The sequence below is a fragment of the Onychostruthus taczanowskii genome, unplaced genomic scaffold, assembly GCF_017590055.1.
Source record: "Onychostruthus taczanowskii isolate IOZ18803 unplaced genomic scaffold, ASM1759005v1 scaffold21, whole genome shotgun sequence".
In the NCBI taxonomy this organism is placed as follows: Eukaryota; Metazoa; Chordata; class Aves; order Passeriformes; family Passeridae; genus Onychostruthus; species Onychostruthus taczanowskii.
This window is the reverse complement of record NW_024499351.1, coordinates 10,029,506-10,048,771: the sequence shown is the minus strand read 5'-3', so window position 1 is coordinate 10,048,771 and position 19,266 is coordinate 10,029,506. Positions and strand designations below refer to the sequence as shown.

Genomic DNA, 19,266 nt, shown 5'->3' with positions numbered 1-19,266 from the left:
GACAATTTTAAGAGATAATGATCAAGTAATTCAGCACAACAGAAACAGATCAGTCAACTGAAGCAGCCCAAGCCCCTGTGTTCCTAGCAGGAAGGGTTTACAACTTTTATTTCTAAATAAATTCAGTCTGGAGTCTCAGAAACTTATGCTGCACCATATACTTGGCTCGGAGCTGTCCAAAGAATTGGTCACTGGGGCTGGAATTCATTCAGTGTCTGCCTGGAGAAGAGATCCCACACTCGCCCTTCTCCAGGGGAACATGGCTTGCACCTACCAAAACCAGCCTGTGAACTGAGCCAATGAGTATCAAGTGTTGATGTCCAAAGAATTCACTTTAAAACTGTAACAGAATGATCGCTTGTGGAAGGCAGACAGCTTTACCCAATCCCACAATGCTTCTTTACACAGACAGAGAATATTTAGCTGCCAAAATAAGTCTTTACTGAGCGTATTCTCAGAATATATCTAAAAGTTGGATACTTTTTCTTGACAAGATTTAACAAATGCACTTAGCAACTTTGATTTTCTTGCTCCAGAGCAAGGTCAGAGTAAAAGTCACAATTACCTGAAATGTATGACCATTGAATAAAATGCTTACAAATTCTTAGCATTGTGAAACACAATCCTGTTTTTCCTTTTTTTTTTTTTAGAAACAAACAAATGACACAACACTTTAACCCACCAAGAACCAGAACAAGTCAGACAAAGGAAATTAAGGACAATATTAGATGCAATTTTAAAAATTTCCACTGAAACCTACACAGTTATGTACACCAAGAAGAAAAAAAAACATAAATTCAAATTTATTCATTATAAGGAAAAATGCATGCCATGAAATATCTTTAATTGGAAAAGAAAACAATTACTAACAAAACTGACCTCAAAATGTCAACTTAGTGGGCTTTTCTTCAATTAATTGTTAGTAAAACAGGGTAAGAAGAAAAACTTTTATTTAGCATTTCAGAATTTCAAATATTAAGTAAGACATTGAATTTCAGTCTCCATTTCTGGATCCCAGTAATTAATATATGCATATCCAGTGCTCACAGAGTTGATAGCATAATTACCTGAAGGAACTGATGCCATGTAAAAGAAAACTATTTGGAGCGTCCTAACCATTCAAATACAATTGAAAGAAATTTATATGAAATAATCAAAAAACGAAATCAGATCTCCAAATTGAGTAACCAACAACAAGGGAAAAATAATTTAAAAATTTTAAATAGTTCCTGTCATGTAAAATATTGTTTGTTATAAATACAGGTATATACTTCAAAATAGGAAGTAGGCCTTAAGCTTAACATGATGTAGCTCATTTTCATTTACAATACCCATAATGCATTCTGAAATACAATTTATGCAGGAATAATAAAAGAATAATAAACTTTTTCTCTCATTATCTTGCCTTCCTTGACATTTAATGTCAATCTGCAATAACAAAGTTAATAATGATCTTTGTCTTCACACACTGCTATTGAAGCAAAGCATTTCTTTGTAAATTAAAGGGTAATTTTGTTCTCACTATTTCAGTCTAATCATTCTGGGCTAGGATCACAGAAACTCAAGGCATAAATCACCCTAAAATCCAGATCACCCCTCTCTGTGAGAGAGGTTATATTCTTTTGAAAAGAATCATGTATGCAACCACAACCTAAAACAGAGCAGCACGAAGTATGGAAGATTTCATCCAAAGTTCATCACATGATATGAATGCCAGATATTTCTAGAGGTTTCACATCCAAACCTGATCATACAGCAACCCCTCCAAATCTGCAAATCACATGGTGAAACATTTTAAAGAGACATCTCAAGAATTCACAGGAATTCAAATATAACAGAAAATCATACTTTATACTGGCTTATAGTCAGGAACATATTCTTTAATCATGGCTTCCAGGTCTGCTAAGTAATTAGGTGTATGCTGAGCTTTATGCAAGTATTATGTTGATTTTACTGGCACTGCTTGTATCTGTAATACAAGCTGAGCCACACTGAATGATTTTGGCATCTAGGAAATTTCTCACAAAGTATCACATCTGCAGCAGCTTCCAGGCAACTTTTGAGTGCACACCTCTATTACTGCCTCCTGCAGCTGCCACAGCAGCCACTTATCCTGATGCACAGGTAACAGCAGCTGCAGCAACAAGGTCCAAGGTGAAGTGGGAATTACTGAGTCCAGCTTGCTCTGCACTGCCAGCTACCCCACAAACAGGGGCAGCGCTCAGGGTTACGTATCAATAACAAAAAGGCCTGAATTTGACCAAATGATCAGATTCACTTGCTGCAGACCAGAAGATAAATCAAGAACATTCATCTGTGTAACCATGTAACACCATTGCACACGGTGTAGGAGACATCAGAAAGCACCTTCCATGCAAAGGTAGAACTTACCCCTCTTCTGTACCCAGCCTTCCTTCACAATGGTAACATCGCTCATGATGACTCCACTCTGAACCCCAAACTCAAAAGAGTATTTCTTTGAGTTATCAGCTTGTCTGTTTGGCCTCTCTTCTGCAGCTCTTCAAAATTTCTACTGATGAGTCAGACTAGAAGGAAATATTAGAGAAAGAATTTGAGTCTTTTCTGTTTTTCTCACTTGACAGCCAACAAAAAAGTCTTTGTTGATGTATTTCACTGACTGAGCTCATATTAAAAATCTGCCTTTATTTTTAATTAACTGTATAACACAATCATGTTTCTAGTCTTACAGCACATTTTCCATGAACACTACAATACTCAAAAGCAGCAGAATGTGTTAAAATTTAAGTCATATGGCACTTTTATAAAAGGCACACAGCAGAATTCTCTTGTACTAATGCACAGGATGCTGTTAAATGAAAGGCTGCTGGCCCTGCTTCAGAGACCCAACTCTGAACATGCAGGAGCTTTCCCTGTTCCCACAGTTGTCAGAACCCATGCAATGGACAAGTGCTTCCTCTATTATGGCTACCTACAATCATATTAAGAGTGTGAGAAAATGGAATGAAAGGTTACATTCTTGCCACTTCCACTATAATTTTATTATAGCCAATACAAATCCTGAACATACAAGAGTTTTTCAAAGAACTCAAAAAGCATCATCTCAAAGTACACAAACAGAAAAACAACTTCTTAGAAGTACAACACACTCAAATGTCCAGTTTATAAAAAGAAGGACTGCATGTTCTCTCAAAGCTTTAAGCCAGGCAGTGACAAGAGTGCTCTTTTCCCTACAAACCTCAGCCTGCAGGGCACAGAAGGGAAGTTACTCCTGGAACAGGACATACCACTCTCAGAAGCCACAACCACCTCACTACCAAAGTACCTAACAGCTGTGAAGAGGAGATAAATAGCACTACAATTGAGTAAGAAGAGAAGCCAGAGGCCAGGAGATGTTTCCTTTTGACAGCAAACTGCCTTTCCCCTCCAACCTCCAAAATAAAGAGAAGTATTCAAATAATGCCCATCCAGAAAAGTGTGGGAAGCCAAGAAATGGAATTTCTCTGATGGTGGAGGAACACCCTTCCACAGCTCTACACAGGAGCACAGAAAGTTCTGTGCCACAGACAAGTTTAGTGCTATCAAATGTAGCCCATACCTATCCATTTAGTTGACTGACCAACAAATATTAACAGGAAAAAAACAAATATGACTGGGTTAGAAGCAATCTATGCAACAAATAAATGAAGAAAGCATGGGGAAATAAGTTTTTTTTAACACAATCAAGTACAAACCAAAAATGGAACCATTACAGACATACAGATTATTTCTTATTTAGCATTTGAAATATGTGTATTTGCAAGACACAGCAGCTAGATGGAAGGCTACTTCCGAATGGATGCTGTAACATGCAAAATAAAACTTGGCATTAATATTTTTTCAGGTGGTATGCAACAAAAATACAGCACCATCCGATTTTACAGAAACACTCTAGTGTGCTTATTTAAGTCTTGCTTTCACTAAACTATTTTTTTCAAAAACCCTCAGTATTTCGGCTGCATAAAGGTAAAAATCACAATGTTAAACTCATTAGTACTGTAAAGTTGAGGTAATATTGACTACTGTGTCTGAGACATCCCCAGGGCACTGGCAGATATGGCAGTGACACCTGCGCAGGTGACACACAACCTTTGGCATTGGCATCACACCCTGAGGCGTGCAGCAGGACACCACACACCTGTGTCTGTAGAAACACACCCTGTTTAAGCTTTCATAAGAGCTAAAAGAAAACGTTATGTACATTTTGGAAGGACATGAGAATGCTTTACTGATGTTAATTGATCTAACTTTAGCTGCTTAGGCATCATATTATACGCAAGCCAGTACAGCAGAAATAACCCAAGCAGGCATTTCCACATCCTGCACCTTACTAATGTGAGAGCTAATTTCTGGGTCAGACATTTTCAGAACTTTTGTTTGCATGCTTTAAACGAGATAAGCAAGTCTATCAGCTGTGCATGAAAAGAGATCTGACAGATTAAGACACGTGCCTGAAAGCAGGCTGCTGTTCCGCTGTTCTGGATCACTGCAGCACAGCATCAGCTCTTATTACAAACACATAAATCTTTACAAAGCCCAGAGGTGGGTGTCAAACAACTGTGACCTAAGAGCAGCTGTTCTGGGAAGAAAGTGTAAGCATGTCAATTTCCAAATACCCAACCTAAGTTCAGTTTTCTACAAGACTTTCATTGCACTCTTTGAAAGTAGTCACAGTTGATTTTTTTTTCCAGCTATAAAGACACAAGAAGCAATGGAGCACTCAGTATTTACCTTGGGCTGGCATATTCTGCAACACATTTTACCCTTTTGGCAGATTTAATGTACTTTGCATTTTTGATGTGCACTTGTGAACAGTGCAATGATTTATTCTTATTGGTAAAGACATAGCTACAAGAAGTTCTTTACTAAGTAGCAATAATCTTGACTGCCCATAGACTGATCAACCAGTCCATCATTTATGAATGAATTCATGCTTGAAGCTCCCTATTTACTCACTGATTACAAATAAGTTAGTGTTACACAATCAAAATCTGATCTGTGACCGACTTTCGTGTCAGACAGTGCCTGAAACAAACTCATGTATGTCTGTAGGCTTGCATCCCACCCATCACATGTACTGCTTTACTAAAAACTGAACAAAATCCCCAAAATACAAAAATCACAAAAATATGGTGATAAAATTAACTGCACTATCCCAAATTTAGCTTCACAGTATTACCAGAAACAACTTTAAAATTACCAACAGTTCTATGGTTGTATTGATTACTCCATTACTGGGTAATTAAAAGTCAAGCTGAATTACATAGGAAGCTGAAGGAGATAAATCAAAGCATTAAAAAGCTAATGAAAATAAAGGTTATATGTGCACACTACACTTTCAAGAAGCTATTTGTAAGCATCTGTAATATTATCCCTTATTAAATGTCTTTGAGCCTTTCTAAAAGCTGTACTCCTTTACTCTAGAAGTCATTCAGCAATGCTCCAGAAGAGCAGAATGTTGATAATTACTTCTTATTGTGACCAAAACTGGCCTCATAGTGAAAAACAGTCACACAAAAGCCTTTCCTAAAGATATAATACAGAATTGTGTATAGATGTAAAGGAGTTGTCTAAAACACATAGAACAAAAACTCTCAGATGAAAACAGCATTTCATCTATCTACTTCAAGAAAAGCAACAGAAATGTTTACTCTGCACATCTGGCATAGAATTTAAATACTTGTTAGCAATCAACTCTGCTCTCCCAATGCACTTGTAGTTTCAGCAGCCAGTATGCAGTAATGTTTACAGTTACTTACTGCTATATAGGATGAACCCACAGAAACAGGAGAAAAATATGCTAGAACTGAATTTGACAATGTTTTGTATTACAGCTGCTGCCTACAGGGAAGAACTTGACTTTTTCTTATATATTTTCCAGCAACTAGAGAACATATCAGCATTTTTCCCCCACACACTTTTTTTTGTATCTGATCAAACTTGGAAGATATTTTTCCAACAATACATTGTGTGCATTCTGCAGACAGTATCAGAGAGTCATGTGTATGCACAATACATACAAGAACCCACTGTCAGCATACTTTGCGATGCAGGTGTAAAAATTTACTCCATTACAATCAGTGATGTGAAGAATTTAGGGACACAGTTTAGTGGTACACTTGGCTGTATTAGGTTAGCAGTTGGAAAGATTTTCTCCAGCCTAAATGATTCTATGACTCTATGCAAACATCTGCTGGGGGCTTTTATCTCATTAAAAATGCACAACTTTTCCTTTTTCTTAAGGAAGTTATCAAGCCACTTTTGTAGTGTGAGATAAAACAATTATCTAGTATTATACTTTTAAGCTCCTAGCTGTAAAGGTTTCAAAGGCAACTTTCTGACCAAAGAACAACCAGAGACTACTACAACCAACAGAGCTCCATATCCCTGTGCCAGGGTTTGTAGTTTCCCTGAGCCATGGTAAAACTAGCCAACACCTTCTCAGCTTTCTTCTTGAACTTTAAAGAATATCAGCAATATAGAGAAGAACCATCTTACTTCATGATGGTACCATATGGGAACTGTAAGATCAACAATTAAAATGAGCAATGGACCTTTCAGTAGAAAGTCAGCTTTTCCCCAGCTCCTGTTTTTAAATTAAAGGAGGCTCTCATGCCCATCACAGCAGTCAGCTACCTACAGAGACCTGGTGAATACTGAAAAGGAGAGAAATCCCTTCCAAGCAGAAGAACTGAAAACTGTGTTTCAGGTCTACACTTAACAACCACTACGTGCAAGTGAATTATCATTGAGATTCATAAGAACAGACAAGACTCTTTTGAAATCTGGGCATCTTCCCATCCTCCCCATGACAAGAGACAGCTGAGTAAAGAAGACAGCACCCATAAATTCAGCACAAATTGCATGATTCAGTTCTCTGTTGTAAGAACTTTCATAAACACAGGCTTCTACTTTCAACAATTTTGGAGCTGAGAAAAAAAAAACAGAAACTCTCACATTTACCAACTCAAGTTACCAGAGAGAATACCAGGAGAATCAAGTTCAGTGCTTCCAGAAATCATCTCCATAACTTCTTCTACCATTATCTACTCAGTGAATCAACCAACCTTGTTCTCTTAATAGATGAGTACTACCATTTTCCCTTTTTCAAGTTTAGTAAAATGTTTGTGGAGAAAACAACAGTAAGTGAACCTTTCTGATTCCCCTTGTCTGACTCACTGAGATTCTTTGGTCCCCCATGTAAGCAGAGCCAAATTTCATCATCTCTGTCTCCTTATTTTTCAGAAAAGTAACTGAATTATTTTGTGCATGCACACAATACACGCATTACCAAAAAAGCAGTTCTCAGTGGCTTCCATCACACACATTTGCTTCCTTGCTTTGGGGGCTTTTTTCTTCTTTGTAGCAGACCAAGCTACTAGGAGTTCTTCCCAAATTTGAGTTTCACTCCTCCCAAACATCTGAGCAGGCTGTAACTGTTTCCAAAGCAGGTTGCGCTCCCAGAGCAAGGAATTCAAAATGTCAAGGCTCGAAACTAAAACCATAGTTATCTTTAGGAATGGAAGCTGAAATCCAGGCTTTATTTATATGAAAAACACATGCATATCCTCCTCCCCTAGCAAAGCTGGCCAAACAATTAGAGGATATATTGCACATCATCAAAAACTACACAAAAGACTATGTGACAGAACAAAGATTGCTACAAAACTTCCTAAATTAAATTAGACTATATTGTTAATGGAAGAATCACATTCAGGTGAGTGCTTTATCTAAAAAGTATGAGGTATTTATACAGGCTTTTATAAACTACTTATTCTGGAATTCTGGTTATACTGACTCATTTAAATACTATCACAATTAAGACAGAGTTAAAAGGAACCCCTAGGCACATAGTATTTGTCCAACTTATTATGTCTATCAAAAATTGAAAAAAGAAATTCAAAAAACACACAATATCAAACCAACACAAAAGAGGAACTGATTTGACAAGACAAAGAAATTAAAAATTTATTATTTAAAGAAAATAGATCCTAAATTCATAAAATGGTAAACTTCATGTACATATTATTAAAATTCTGAAAGGTATCTTAAATACTTTGTAAGTAGACAGTTTTTTTTTAAATTCACAGTTTTTAAAACTTAATATAAAAAAAAAATCCAAAGATATCTCCATGACAGGCATGACAAATACTCTTTAAACTACATTTCATTCTAAAAACCTCAACGAACTTCAAGAAAATTGGTATTAGAAATTTACTTGTAACAACTTTACTTTGTAAGTTTTGATTTGGAATAATGAGGGACACAATAGGAAATTGGCACTGCCTACACCCTGTGGTAAGGAAAACCAACATACGTTGGAAAACATAAATAGCTCATTCTAGTGCATGCTTACATGTATGCCTAATATTTGCAGTGTTCTATTTTCACTTTCATTATGTCAAAAAGCTTCACATAACTAATATATGCTCAGATAAGGCTAGTTAAGAGAATGCAGACACACTGAAATATTAACATACAAGTTAGATGTTTTATTTAGATTCTGCAACTGATTAAGTTTATCAAGAAAGAAACCATCATTCTGTATTTTATTTCCTATTACAATGACAAAGCAAGTTATTTTAAGGGACAAAGGTATAATTAAAGCAAGGTGAACAAAGCCACCCTTGCCTTTGTTTACCAAGGTATAAAGGAAGTTTCTAAATGTAACCAAATTGTTTCTTTAGAATCCCATGTGAAACATTAACAACCCATTGTTTTGCCTTGTGTTTATTGACAAAAATGCTTTTCATCCTTTTTGTCCCCCTCAAATCACATAAAACAATAACCGAAAAGCAGACAGAAGCAAAGATAAAACTTATTAGAGTGTATGTCTGAAATGTAACCAAAGAATATATTTCAAGTACAAAAGATTGAAAGGAGGGCTAAAATCATGCATTTTAAAAAAAGTTACTGAGGCAATGATCTTGGGAGAGTTTTGAGACCAGAGAAAGTCAAATCAAGGATTAGCTAGTCTGAGTATCACAACTATGACAATGTTACTTCACTCAACCCTTCAAAACATATGTAATAAGTTTAACTTTGCCATGGATCAATGTAGGAATACTAATCCTTGCCTTTTAGAGACAAAGTTCCTTTGCTCTTTAAAAATATAGTTTGGAAAATACTCAAACAATGAAGAAAAAAATAAACATAACTTCCATATTTTTAATACAAACTAAAATTACTTTTCTGTGTCTCAGACTCAGGGGAAAAAAACTAACCTAATTTTCAAAAGTTCAAAGAATCTGGAAATTCCTAGTCATTCTAACAGAGATTTTAAGAGATACCTTTCAAGAGAGACAAATTAAAGTTTCATTAAACTCATGTATTAAATTATTTCTGTGATGGTAACTTTTCTGCAGCACAACTCTGTATTGTCCATAAAAGACCAAGCACACCACTGAATAAAAAATGGAAATACACAAACTACTCATGAGCAACAAGAAAGTACTGAGAAAAAAAGTGTTCTCAAACTATTAATAAAAAAGATGAGAAAAGTTCAGTGACATGCCTACCAAATAGCTTTCTTTTAAACTTTTACAGAGTAGGTTTTATTTATTATGTCTACATTGAACAAATCAAATTCTGAATTGTCTTATAATAGGAATGAACTTTGTTGATTCCTTTCTACAGAGCTGAACCTACTGTCAAATCCTGACAGTGAAACATGACTAGAACATAATCAACTTCTAACCTAAAACCTTTGGAACTTCCTGTTCACACTCAAAATGCATTATTCTCATCAAACTGAGACCTGGATTTCGCAAGGACAGGAGTTCTCTACAACCCTAACTTACACACAGCTGCAGAGCTCACTAGGTGAAGGTCTTTGGCAAATGTTATATGAAAATGTTACATGAAACTCATGTGTATGACCTCAATTCTCTGCCTCAAAGTGTATCAACACATTTAGAGAAGGACATAATACTTTCAATAAAAGCTCATGAGGCAAGCTACAACAATTACACATCTCAAGAAACACAATGAATACTTAGGGGAAAAAATAAATGTGTGTTGGTAGAAACTTTTTTCAGGATTGCTGAGACTCAACCAACAACCACTGCATTAATTCTGTGGTGTTAAACCAGCTGTACAAGAAGCTGTTGACTGTTGGGCACTGACATTCCACACCTACAAAAAGGCAGTGGTGAGATCTTCACTGATCTAAAGCTGAAGCAGGGTCTTCATCTCTGCTCCTGCTATAGGAGACACTCAAACAACTTTGTCACGTGGACAATGCAGGGAAGTTTGGCAAACCATGCTGTCAAGTCATTCAGACATGCACATGAAATATTGAGGTCCCAGTTGCATTCTTAAGAGAATTTTAAAATCACTACAGTTATTTAGTCAGGATATTACAGAGGAAAAAAAATCACAGGGCAACAACGTGTTCTTAATGCTATTTTTGATCAGTATGACTCACACTTAGACACTCACATAGAAATATGTGGAAGAAGAAGATTGGTCAGGATGGCTTCAACATATATTATTTATCCTAAGCATAATAAGTGTTGTCACAAACATAATCAAAAATCAAAGAAACATTTAAATTGAGCAAAAGTAAGCACCTTCACATACAAAAGCCAAATATGCTTACTCTCCTTGACTGTAACATTAAATGTTATTAAATCTTGGTGGATTTTTTTAGAAGTTATTAACTTTGCTACATCTTCCTATTATATCTGAATTAACATCTTTAAATAATAAAGGAAAAAAAATCTGTTTTAAATCCTTGGTACGCATCATAAATGCCCATACTTATTGATCTAGAGCCATGGAACAAGGATAAAACATCAAATAATCGCCTACTACACCCTTGGAAGTTTTTTTGCAGTTTTTCTATTAGTACATACTAGTGATTTGCCTAAATAAATTTCACTTATAAACTCTTATAGGGAGTCCAGAATGTTGTTCATAAAATTACCCAAGATAAATGTATAGACCAAAACTTCAAAGATTAATTTTTATGCTAAGAAAAAAAGAAACAAAAAGTTAACTTTCACATTCAATGTTTTAGTATTTGCTGGTAGGTTTTGGGTTGGGTTGGGATTTTGGGAGGCTTTTGGTGGTTTTTTTGGGGTTTTCTGTTGTTGTTTCTCAGTCTTTTATTTCTAAACAGCTTGAATCAGCTTTTCCAGCTATTGTGTAACTTATCTTTAGAAAGTAATCTTTTCTATACCACAACAACTTGTTGCCAAGAAGAGTAACTTGTGCAACACATTTATTTACCAAGAAGACCCTGTGATCCTGGGGAAGTCTCTTCCGTACAGCAAAAAGAAAACACGTTGGTCGGCAAGCAAGTTTCTCACTGAAACCACACCTTTCCTCACAAGCAATGCAAAACTTCCTGAACTACATGTTGTGCTAGAAAGCACCCTCTGCCTCTCCCATGGTATTCTTATTGGGCCTATCCTAACAGAATGACAATCCTGGAGAGCAGAAATTGATCTAATGTTCTAGAATAATTTGAAAGGGCACATAAGTTGGCAATCTTTTCTTATAAAAGACAGTACTTCAAAAAGAAGCAAGTTGTAAAGTTCATACAAATACTGAAAATAAAAGCAACCTTTTAACTTAAAGCTCACAGATGCATACATTTAACCATTCCCTCTTTTTGAATGGCTACTGTAGTTCACAAGGGGAGTACTGCACATTTTGAACAGAATGTTTATTTTATTAGTTGGAAATAAGCGAACAGAAAACTTTTGTTACATACACAACCAAACCCCCTACAAAACATGCAGCCATAGCATGGTGTGTTACTTTCACACAATTTCACACAATTGTGTTACTTTCAGGAAATAAATTCATTTATGCATTATCCATATCAAAGTGAAAGTATGGCACATGAAGTTTTCAGTCAGCGCATGTCCACGCTCTTTCACCCTCCAGTGTGGACTAGAGTAAGCAGCATGCCCAAGCCATGAAATCTGCCTGAGAATATTGGGTCTCTCTTTCAAAACTGAAGGAAAGCTAGGCTACCATGTTGCCAAGTCCACATCACCTGTTGCATTAACAGTGCAAAATGAAACTGTAAGCACACAGTTACAAGAAACTGTATCATCTTCATACTCAGAACAGCACAGAAACTTCAAATGCATTTTAACACAATCCACTTCAGTAATGCTTCATCATTTCCAAAACAATTGAGTATTTTGAAGTTATTCAGCAAATAATACTTCTTGGGCATAGAAATTGTTATTCAGTAGTTCTCTTTAAACTGGGAAAACCTGCACCCATAAAGTGAAAGAACACACAATCACTAGGAGTTAGGCAAATATCAAGTAGTCTGAGGGATCTTTTTGTTATAATAGAAACTTCAGATATATGCTGTTGCAAAATGCAGTAGGAAGTCACGATTCGGTTTCTGGTCAGTGTCTTGCACACAGAACCTTGGATTACAAACAACTGCAAAGCTCTAGTGAGTGGTTTTGAGGCAAACTTTAAAAAACACATCAGAGTGTTTTCCCTTTCACAAAGCATTTGTTCCAATGTCAAACAGTCAACAATTTCCAGTACATATCAATGCTACCCAATCCTTATAACTGTATCTATTTGAACTGGGGCAAAGTTAAAACTAGTACCTGTCTGAATTCTCATCTACCTCCACTAGAATAGCAGCATTTTGCTCAAAAACAGATGACCCGCCCCCAAAATGCAGAGCAAATGAGGGAGTAGAATACTGAAAGACTACTTGTGAACCTATTTATGAAACTAAGGAGATTACTGAATCCATTCAAAACTAGTTAGAGCAATGCACAGAATAAACTGTCTAAAACAAGACAGTCTTGTTAATGTTATCTGTGTTTACACACACACCATGCACTCACATCAGACTGAAAAAAAAAAGAGTTATTCAAACATTACACGTAGCCTTCTAGGAAACAGAGGCATCTTATCTCTGAAGTTTTTCTTTGGCCCTTATTTGAACTTGACTTACTGGTTTCATCCAACCAAAATATATCCACGTGGACTATAAAAAATTAGTAATCCAATCCAATTAAAGATATTGGGGTTCACTTATAGGCTCCTACTAAATTAAAATTAAAAAATAAAAAATCAAAACACCAAAACCATATAGTCCTACAAACTTAAGCAGTACCCTTACTTTAAAAGCCAAAATAAGCTTCCTTCTCTACCTCATGTACTCTCTTTCCATATTCCTGTAAACAAGCAGACCTTGCCTATAGATCAGCTGGCAGGAGATCGTGCTTAAAATGTTACTTGTCATAAGTTAAGGTCTACTTATCTGCATGCTTCTTGCCTTGAGAAGTAAAGCCCTCTATGTGCAAAATGCAGGGAACCATGTTTAGCAAAGTTGCAGTAAGATCTAAACAAACATTAGCAGAAGAGACTGCTCTATGTTTCTTCAGTACTGAAAAAAGTTGGCAGTGCAGGTATCAGACACATCATAATTTTTGTAATAAAACCCTTCAACAGAAACTGGGACACGTTTTCATAAAATTTATGAGATGATGTAGACATATACAAGGAGCGAGTCAACTAACAACTACATTAAAGAAAAAAGCAGAACTAGAATAAAGGTCAAGAGAGATTAAATTGTTTATCCTTTCCACCCACAGGAAAACAAGATTTCTCTTTTTTTTTTTTAACATTTAATCAACGTATCATGAGAGAACGTGAAACAGTCCTTGCTATTTCACGTCTCTTGGATTCCCATCCAGAAGTAAACTAAGAAGCGGTGCCCATACAAAGCAACCCCGCAGCCTATAAGCCCGGTAGCGCTCGTTACATCACGATCATTTGCATTTAAACTACAATATATAGCGCTGCGATCTGGCTGCCGAGGGGCTCCGCGCTGACCCCCTGCCAGGCAGAGCCGCTCGCACCGTGCCGGGGATGGGGGGCTCCGCCCGGGCGCGCCCGGCCTGCCCCGCTCCGCCCCGCGGCAGCACCTGCCGGGACCGGGCCCGGGCAGACCCCGCCGCAGGCCCGGCTCGGCCCGGGGCAGCCGCCGGTCACCCGGGGCAGCGGGCTGCGCATCAACTTTTGCATGTGGGCCGCGGCCTCCATGATGGCCGGGGCGGGCGGGGGGGCCGGTTTGTTTACTTGCAGCCAGAGCCGGCGACGGCGGCGGCAGCATCAGCAGCATCATCATCATCATCATCCCCATCCCTTGTGCGAGGCGCTGCCACCGGCGGCCCGCGGGGCGCGGAGCTATTCTTAGCGCAGGGCTGCGCGGGCACACACGCGCGCACACGCGGGCACGCTCGCGCACACGCACAGAAGTTCCCAGCGGATAAAATCCCGCGCTAGTCCCGGCACCGGCGCCCGCCGCACGGACGCGGGGAGGGGAGGCGGGGAGGGGCCCGCCGCCGCGTGGGAACCACCGGCCCCGCGCATCCAGCGCCCCCGGGGCGCACGCCCTGCCCTGCCCCTGCTGCCCCCCCTCCCGGCCCCTCCCGCCCCGTACCTGCAGAGGCGGCGGCGCCGCGGGCGCTGCTGCGGAGCCCGAGGGCGGCGGCGGCTTCGGGGGGAGAAGGGGAGGGAGGGCGCCGCTGCCTCCTCCCCTGTCCCCCCGCCGGGCTCGGCGGTCCCTGGCGGCCGGTGTCTCCGCGGGGGCGGGAGGAGGCGGCTCCGGCCCCAGGGCGCTGGCGGCGGCGGCTACATGGAGCTGCGCGCCCCGCTACGCAGGGAGGCGCCCGGGCGGGCAGCGCGGCCGCAACATCGATGCGCGGGGTCAGGAGGGCGGCGGCGGCGGCGGCTCCCCCCCGGCGCACTCACCCCGGAGCCGCCCGGGCCCCGCTCTCGGCTCCTCCCGCCGCCTCCGCCGGGCTCGTTATTGACTTTCAGGAAAACTCCCGACGTCACCGGCTCCCCCCGAGTGTCTCCCCCTCCGCGGCGGTGGCGGCGGCGGCGGCGGCATCCCCGGCTCTCGCGAGAAGCGCGGCGGGGACGGGGGGGCCGCCAGACAGCGCGGGGGGAGCCAGACAGAGGGGGGCGGCTGAGGTGAAGGAGGAGGAGGGAGCGGCAGAGGGAGGAGGGAGGACGGGGGAGGCGAGGCAGCCCGCCCGCCCGCCCGGCTGGCAGGCAGGGGCGGGAGCCGAGCGGAGCGGCGTGTCCCGTCCCGCCGCCGGGCCGCGGGTGGGAGCGGGAGGATGGATGGATGCAGGCAGCGGCGTTTGCGGCGCTACGGCGCGCCGCGCCCGGGTCTTTCCTTTCGGCATCGCGGCCCCTCGCCAGCCCCGTGTGCGCGTCCCGGGATTAGTTCCCTTTGTTCTCGCACTCTGCAGTTACACAGCCCCCCGCCCCGAGCTTGCCCTGGTACCCGGAGTGGTCCACTCGGCTCTGCAAACTCCTCCAGGAATAGAACTACCAGTTACGCCGCAGGAAGCCGTAATTCATCCCTCGTTGAAGTGTTTAGTGGATGCGCCAGCCTCAGTGTTGCTAAATTGTCTGCAGGCTTCGCCGGGTAAATAAACACCTAGAGAAAGCGTAGACCGGCGCTCCCGAGCCTCTGACTCTTCCCGTTGCCACGAGCACTGTCGGAGCGGAGCCGGGGCAGCAGAGCAGCCGCGCTGCAGGGTGCTGAGCTCTCCCGGCTCGGCGGAGCTGCCTCCGGGCTGGCAGGCCGGGGATGCCCGGCCTGCTGCGCCCTGCCGCCGCCGCCGAGCCTGGTCCTGCACCCTGAGCAGTGCCTGCGGTTCATTGCCCTCGACGCTTTGTTCCACGGCTAAGCGGCTGTGTGTGGGTGCTTGCGGGAGTTTACTGCACATGAAGATGTCTTCTATCGCTTAGGGTTGCAGATATTAATTTTCTTTAGAAATGCATCTGTTTATAATGCAGTTCACACGGGCCTGTGTCAGAACCTGTTACTGCAGAGGATAAATAGGCATTTTGGATTGCTTGAAATGCAGCTATCTGCTCTGTTTCATCAGTGCAGTTTTTTTTTGTAAAAAATGCGCGTTCATCGAAATTACATTAAAAAAAAAAAACAAAAATTTTTCTCTAGCATGAATTTCACCTTTAATTTCTAAGTTTTTCTTCCTCTCACATCCCATCTTCTACAACTCTTTGAAACATCATTCTCTGTACCACTACAGGGCTTCAGCGAGATTTTTTTGGGAATCTAAATAATCATATGAGTTGGCACAGGACTGGAAATTTGCCTCCGGGGGCACTGAATCCTTTCCCTGCTGCGGCAAGCAACCACACTAATAATCCCATTCATAAATATGCTGAGTTTCCTCTTAGAACTATGAAGTTTGTTTGCTTCACTGTGCTCGCTAGCAGGCTACAACCTAAGCTCTCTGTCCCCCTAAGTCTGAAGAAAAACAAAATTTATACTGTATTTGATTAATGCATCTTTTTGAAAAATAAGTTAAAAAGAACCTTGCCAAGCATTACTTTCTTTCCCAGAATTTACCGTTCGGTCTTCCTCCTTCTCAGAAACACTTTAGTAAAGTGAGCATCTTATTAACCATCAATATTCACAGACAACCATAGTATCAATTATTAAAATGTGTTTATTCCCTAATGTCTCCTTTGATCATTGCTACTATGCTGCTCCTGAAAAACGGAAGGTGTAGGTCTTGGAACTTGCTTTCTGTTTGCTGCAATTCCTCCGAAGGGCTCAGAACCTAAGGCAGCATGAAATCTGCATGGGCAGTAGCTGATAGACTGCCAATCAACTGTTCAGGTGCCAAACGCTGAGTGTGAAATCCGGGCCCACAGAAAGTCCTGGTATTTGGTATCACTCAGGTTATTCCTGCTCTGTGTTAATCCCTGTCACTCACAGCTGCAAATTTCTTATTAATAAAGTATGTGTGTATGGTTGGTCATCCTAATTGATGCCTGCAAATCTTCAAAAGCCAGCTATGAAGTACTTCCCTTATGATGACAGTAAGTTTGTTTACATTTATAGATACTTGGTGTAAATCACCTAAAAGCACATTTATGTACTTTTTAAAAGAAAAAACCACTTGCACCATGCAAAGAAAAAACCCACATTAAATAACATTTACCTACAAGGAGAGTTAGTCTTCTGCACTTTTATTTTGTTACTAATTGCTGAAAATGAAACAGTGGGATGAAATCTGTCATGTTGATCTGGAGCTTAAAAATGTATTTTTCAGCAAAATCTGATTAGTAAAATTTTGTTTTATCTATGTTATATAGACAACTATTCACAGGTAAAAAAAATTTTTATTCAGTATGACTTTGAAATCAGATTCACTATCTTACTCCTTATAAATCAAGTATCAGCGCTCTGTTTTTGAAATTCATATTTTCTAGTTACTCTTAAGTTTTTGATCCTACTCAGCCTCATATATTGACCTCAGTGTGCTGAATCTAAACTGATACTTTTTATATGGATTATTAAATATACTATATAAATAAGTGCTGCTGTGCAATGATTTTTTTCTCTCTATAGAACATATAATAATTTTATTCCTTAGTATCATGCTTCGAGGCTTCAAAATGATTTCTTGTAAGGAGTTAATCGCTGTAAATTGGGCAGAAATGACCCCTTGATTAATAACCAAACAGAGGTATACCTCTTTCAGAAATAAAATGGCTGTGATGTACATACTGTGAACATAATGAGGTTGTAGGTTCTGCAGAAATGACATAATTTTCAGATTAATTACAATGTGACATGAATTTAATGAACATATTAACAGCATATGCTAATGAAGAAAGTATTGAGTTCACGTGAGAAGGAGAATAAGGCTGCATGTAATTTCAGGAAAAAATGGGAACCTCTGATGTTACATGTTCCAATTACAGCCATGAAACCAAACAAATAAAACCCATCCACTGTCATCTATCTGGCACCATCAAGAAGCTTGACAAACTTTTATATGATCACTTGTAATCATTATTTCAATAGAAACCAAAAGGAAAACCTGCAGATAATCTCAATATAAACCTGTCCATTCCAAGGCAAAAAAGGGTGTATCTCTTGTTTCACTTAACATGTTCATGTTAACTATTATCACTAGCAGAGTGATAGGTCTAAGATTACAGAGATTTACATCCTGAAAACAAATAGTTAAATAGGAGAGAAGATTCTGCCTGCAGAATCAGTTCTCTCTGCCTCTACGGGTAGCATCGCCTTCAGTTTAATTTTGTTTCTTGTTTCTCATGTCAGCTAATAAGCTTGCTTCCATGTAAGAATGCATAAAGCAAAACAAAACAAAACAGTAGAAATCAAGACAAATGAAACAACTTGAAGTGTAGAAGTTTCATTAAAAAAAAATAAGAAGAATAAAAAATGGACAATGGGTCAGATGACAATCTCCGGTGTTAAACTCCCTGTTACTGTCTGCCTTGTTGTTTGAAAAGCACACACAAATGTCAGTGGAAACTAACAGGAGAGCAATGAAATTTGCTCTATGGAAAATGATGCTTAAAATATATGTTATGCATTTCTTTACAGTGAAGTTAAAGTCTTGCTTGCAAAAGTTATGGCTTATTTTTCAGTTATGTGTGTAGCTCTTAAAAACCTGAAACACCTCAATTAGTGAAGTTCAGCTACTTCAAGGGGTGAACCTGTTCAGCTTCTGTTGAGCTCTGACTCTGCATTCTCTGTACTGCTGTGTGCACACAGACACTTCAGGACTTTAACCACTGCCATCTGCATTGTAGTCATCTCGTGGCAATTGAATTTCTAAGAACAAGAAAGAACTCATGGTAAAGCTGTGCAATTCAGAAAAGACGTGTAGGAAAAATATTGGCAGCGGATGTTGGAATCCGCTGGATACAAGGAGGAAACGGAACTTGTGGTCAGTTGAATTTTACAGTTCATATCTTTTCCCTTTCTGTTGCATTCACTTCTGAGTAACTTTATTGTTTTAATCTCTTGCTTCTTTGTCTGTAGTCTCTTGGCATTTATTTATTTAATTTTGTTATTTCTGCTCTGCAGCTGCCTTGGAGGGCAATATTCCACTCCATGTCCCCAGATACCTGTAACACAATTAGGTTAAAAAATTAGAGATCAATTTATTTATTTTTAGTATAAAAACAGTTGAGAAAAAAGCCCTCAGCCTGGACTCTGGATTTTGTGTCTGCACGCTGTTTTGCTACACAAGTCACCAGTTCCATGAAACTGCTTCTGCTCCAACATCAGCGGATGGCTGGGCTGGCTTTTGTTGCTGTCTGGCTCCTACACAAAATTTTCTGGATACAGAAAGTTCTCTTTTGCTCAGATGGTCACAATTCATCAGTGCTTACAGAAGTTAAGTCCTTATGAACTCATGTAGACATATAATCCTACTATGA

The 19,266-nt window shown here is 40.0% G+C and overlaps 2 protein-coding genes across 3 annotated transcripts in view; one reads left to right on the top strand and one right to left on the bottom strand.

Moving 5' to 3' along the window:
• The window catches only part of AKT3 (AKT serine/threonine kinase 3), a 151,870-nt gene extending 136,973 nt beyond the window's left edge, over nucleotides 1-14,897 (bottom strand). The window contains exons 1-2 of one of the 2 annotated variants that reach the window (XM_041404171.1): nucleotides 14,767-14,897; nucleotides 2,392-2,546 (exon numbers count right to left, since the gene is read on the bottom strand). In XM_041404171.1, coding sequence (XP_041260105.1) covers nucleotides 2,392-2,437 — 46 coding nt within the window. In that variant the 5' untranslated portion in view covers nucleotides 2,438-2,546; nucleotides 14,767-14,897. Of the gene's footprint in view, nucleotides 1-2,391; nucleotides 2,547-14,455; nucleotides 14,593-14,766 lie in introns of those variants that run through there. The other variant, XM_041404170.1, reaches the window with a different exon arrangement.
• LOC121335753 (atherin-like) lies at nucleotides 14,462-15,845 on the top strand. The gene is made up of 2 exons (XM_041404172.1): nucleotides 14,462-14,991; nucleotides 15,276-15,845. The coding sequence occupies exons 1-2, from the start codon at nucleotides 14,713-14,715 to the stop codon at nucleotides 15,456-15,458; spliced, it is 462 nt and encodes a 153-aa protein (XP_041260106.1). The 5' UTR covers nucleotides 14,462-14,712; the 3' UTR covers nucleotides 15,459-15,845.
• Nucleotides 15,846-19,266: the final 3,421 nt, after the last annotated feature.

What these genes read in the sequence shown, in the direction of transcription:
- LOC121335753 (XM_041404172.1), top strand. Translation starts at nt 14,713, where the DNA reads ATGCGCGGGGTCAGGAGGGCGGCGGCGGCGGCGGCTCCCCCCCGGCGC. An exon ending in GACAGAGGGGGGCGGCTGAG is followed by an intron (nt 14,992 to 15,275) that starts GTGAAGGAGGAG and finishes CGCACTCTGCAG; the next exon opens with TTACACAGCCCCCCGCCCCG.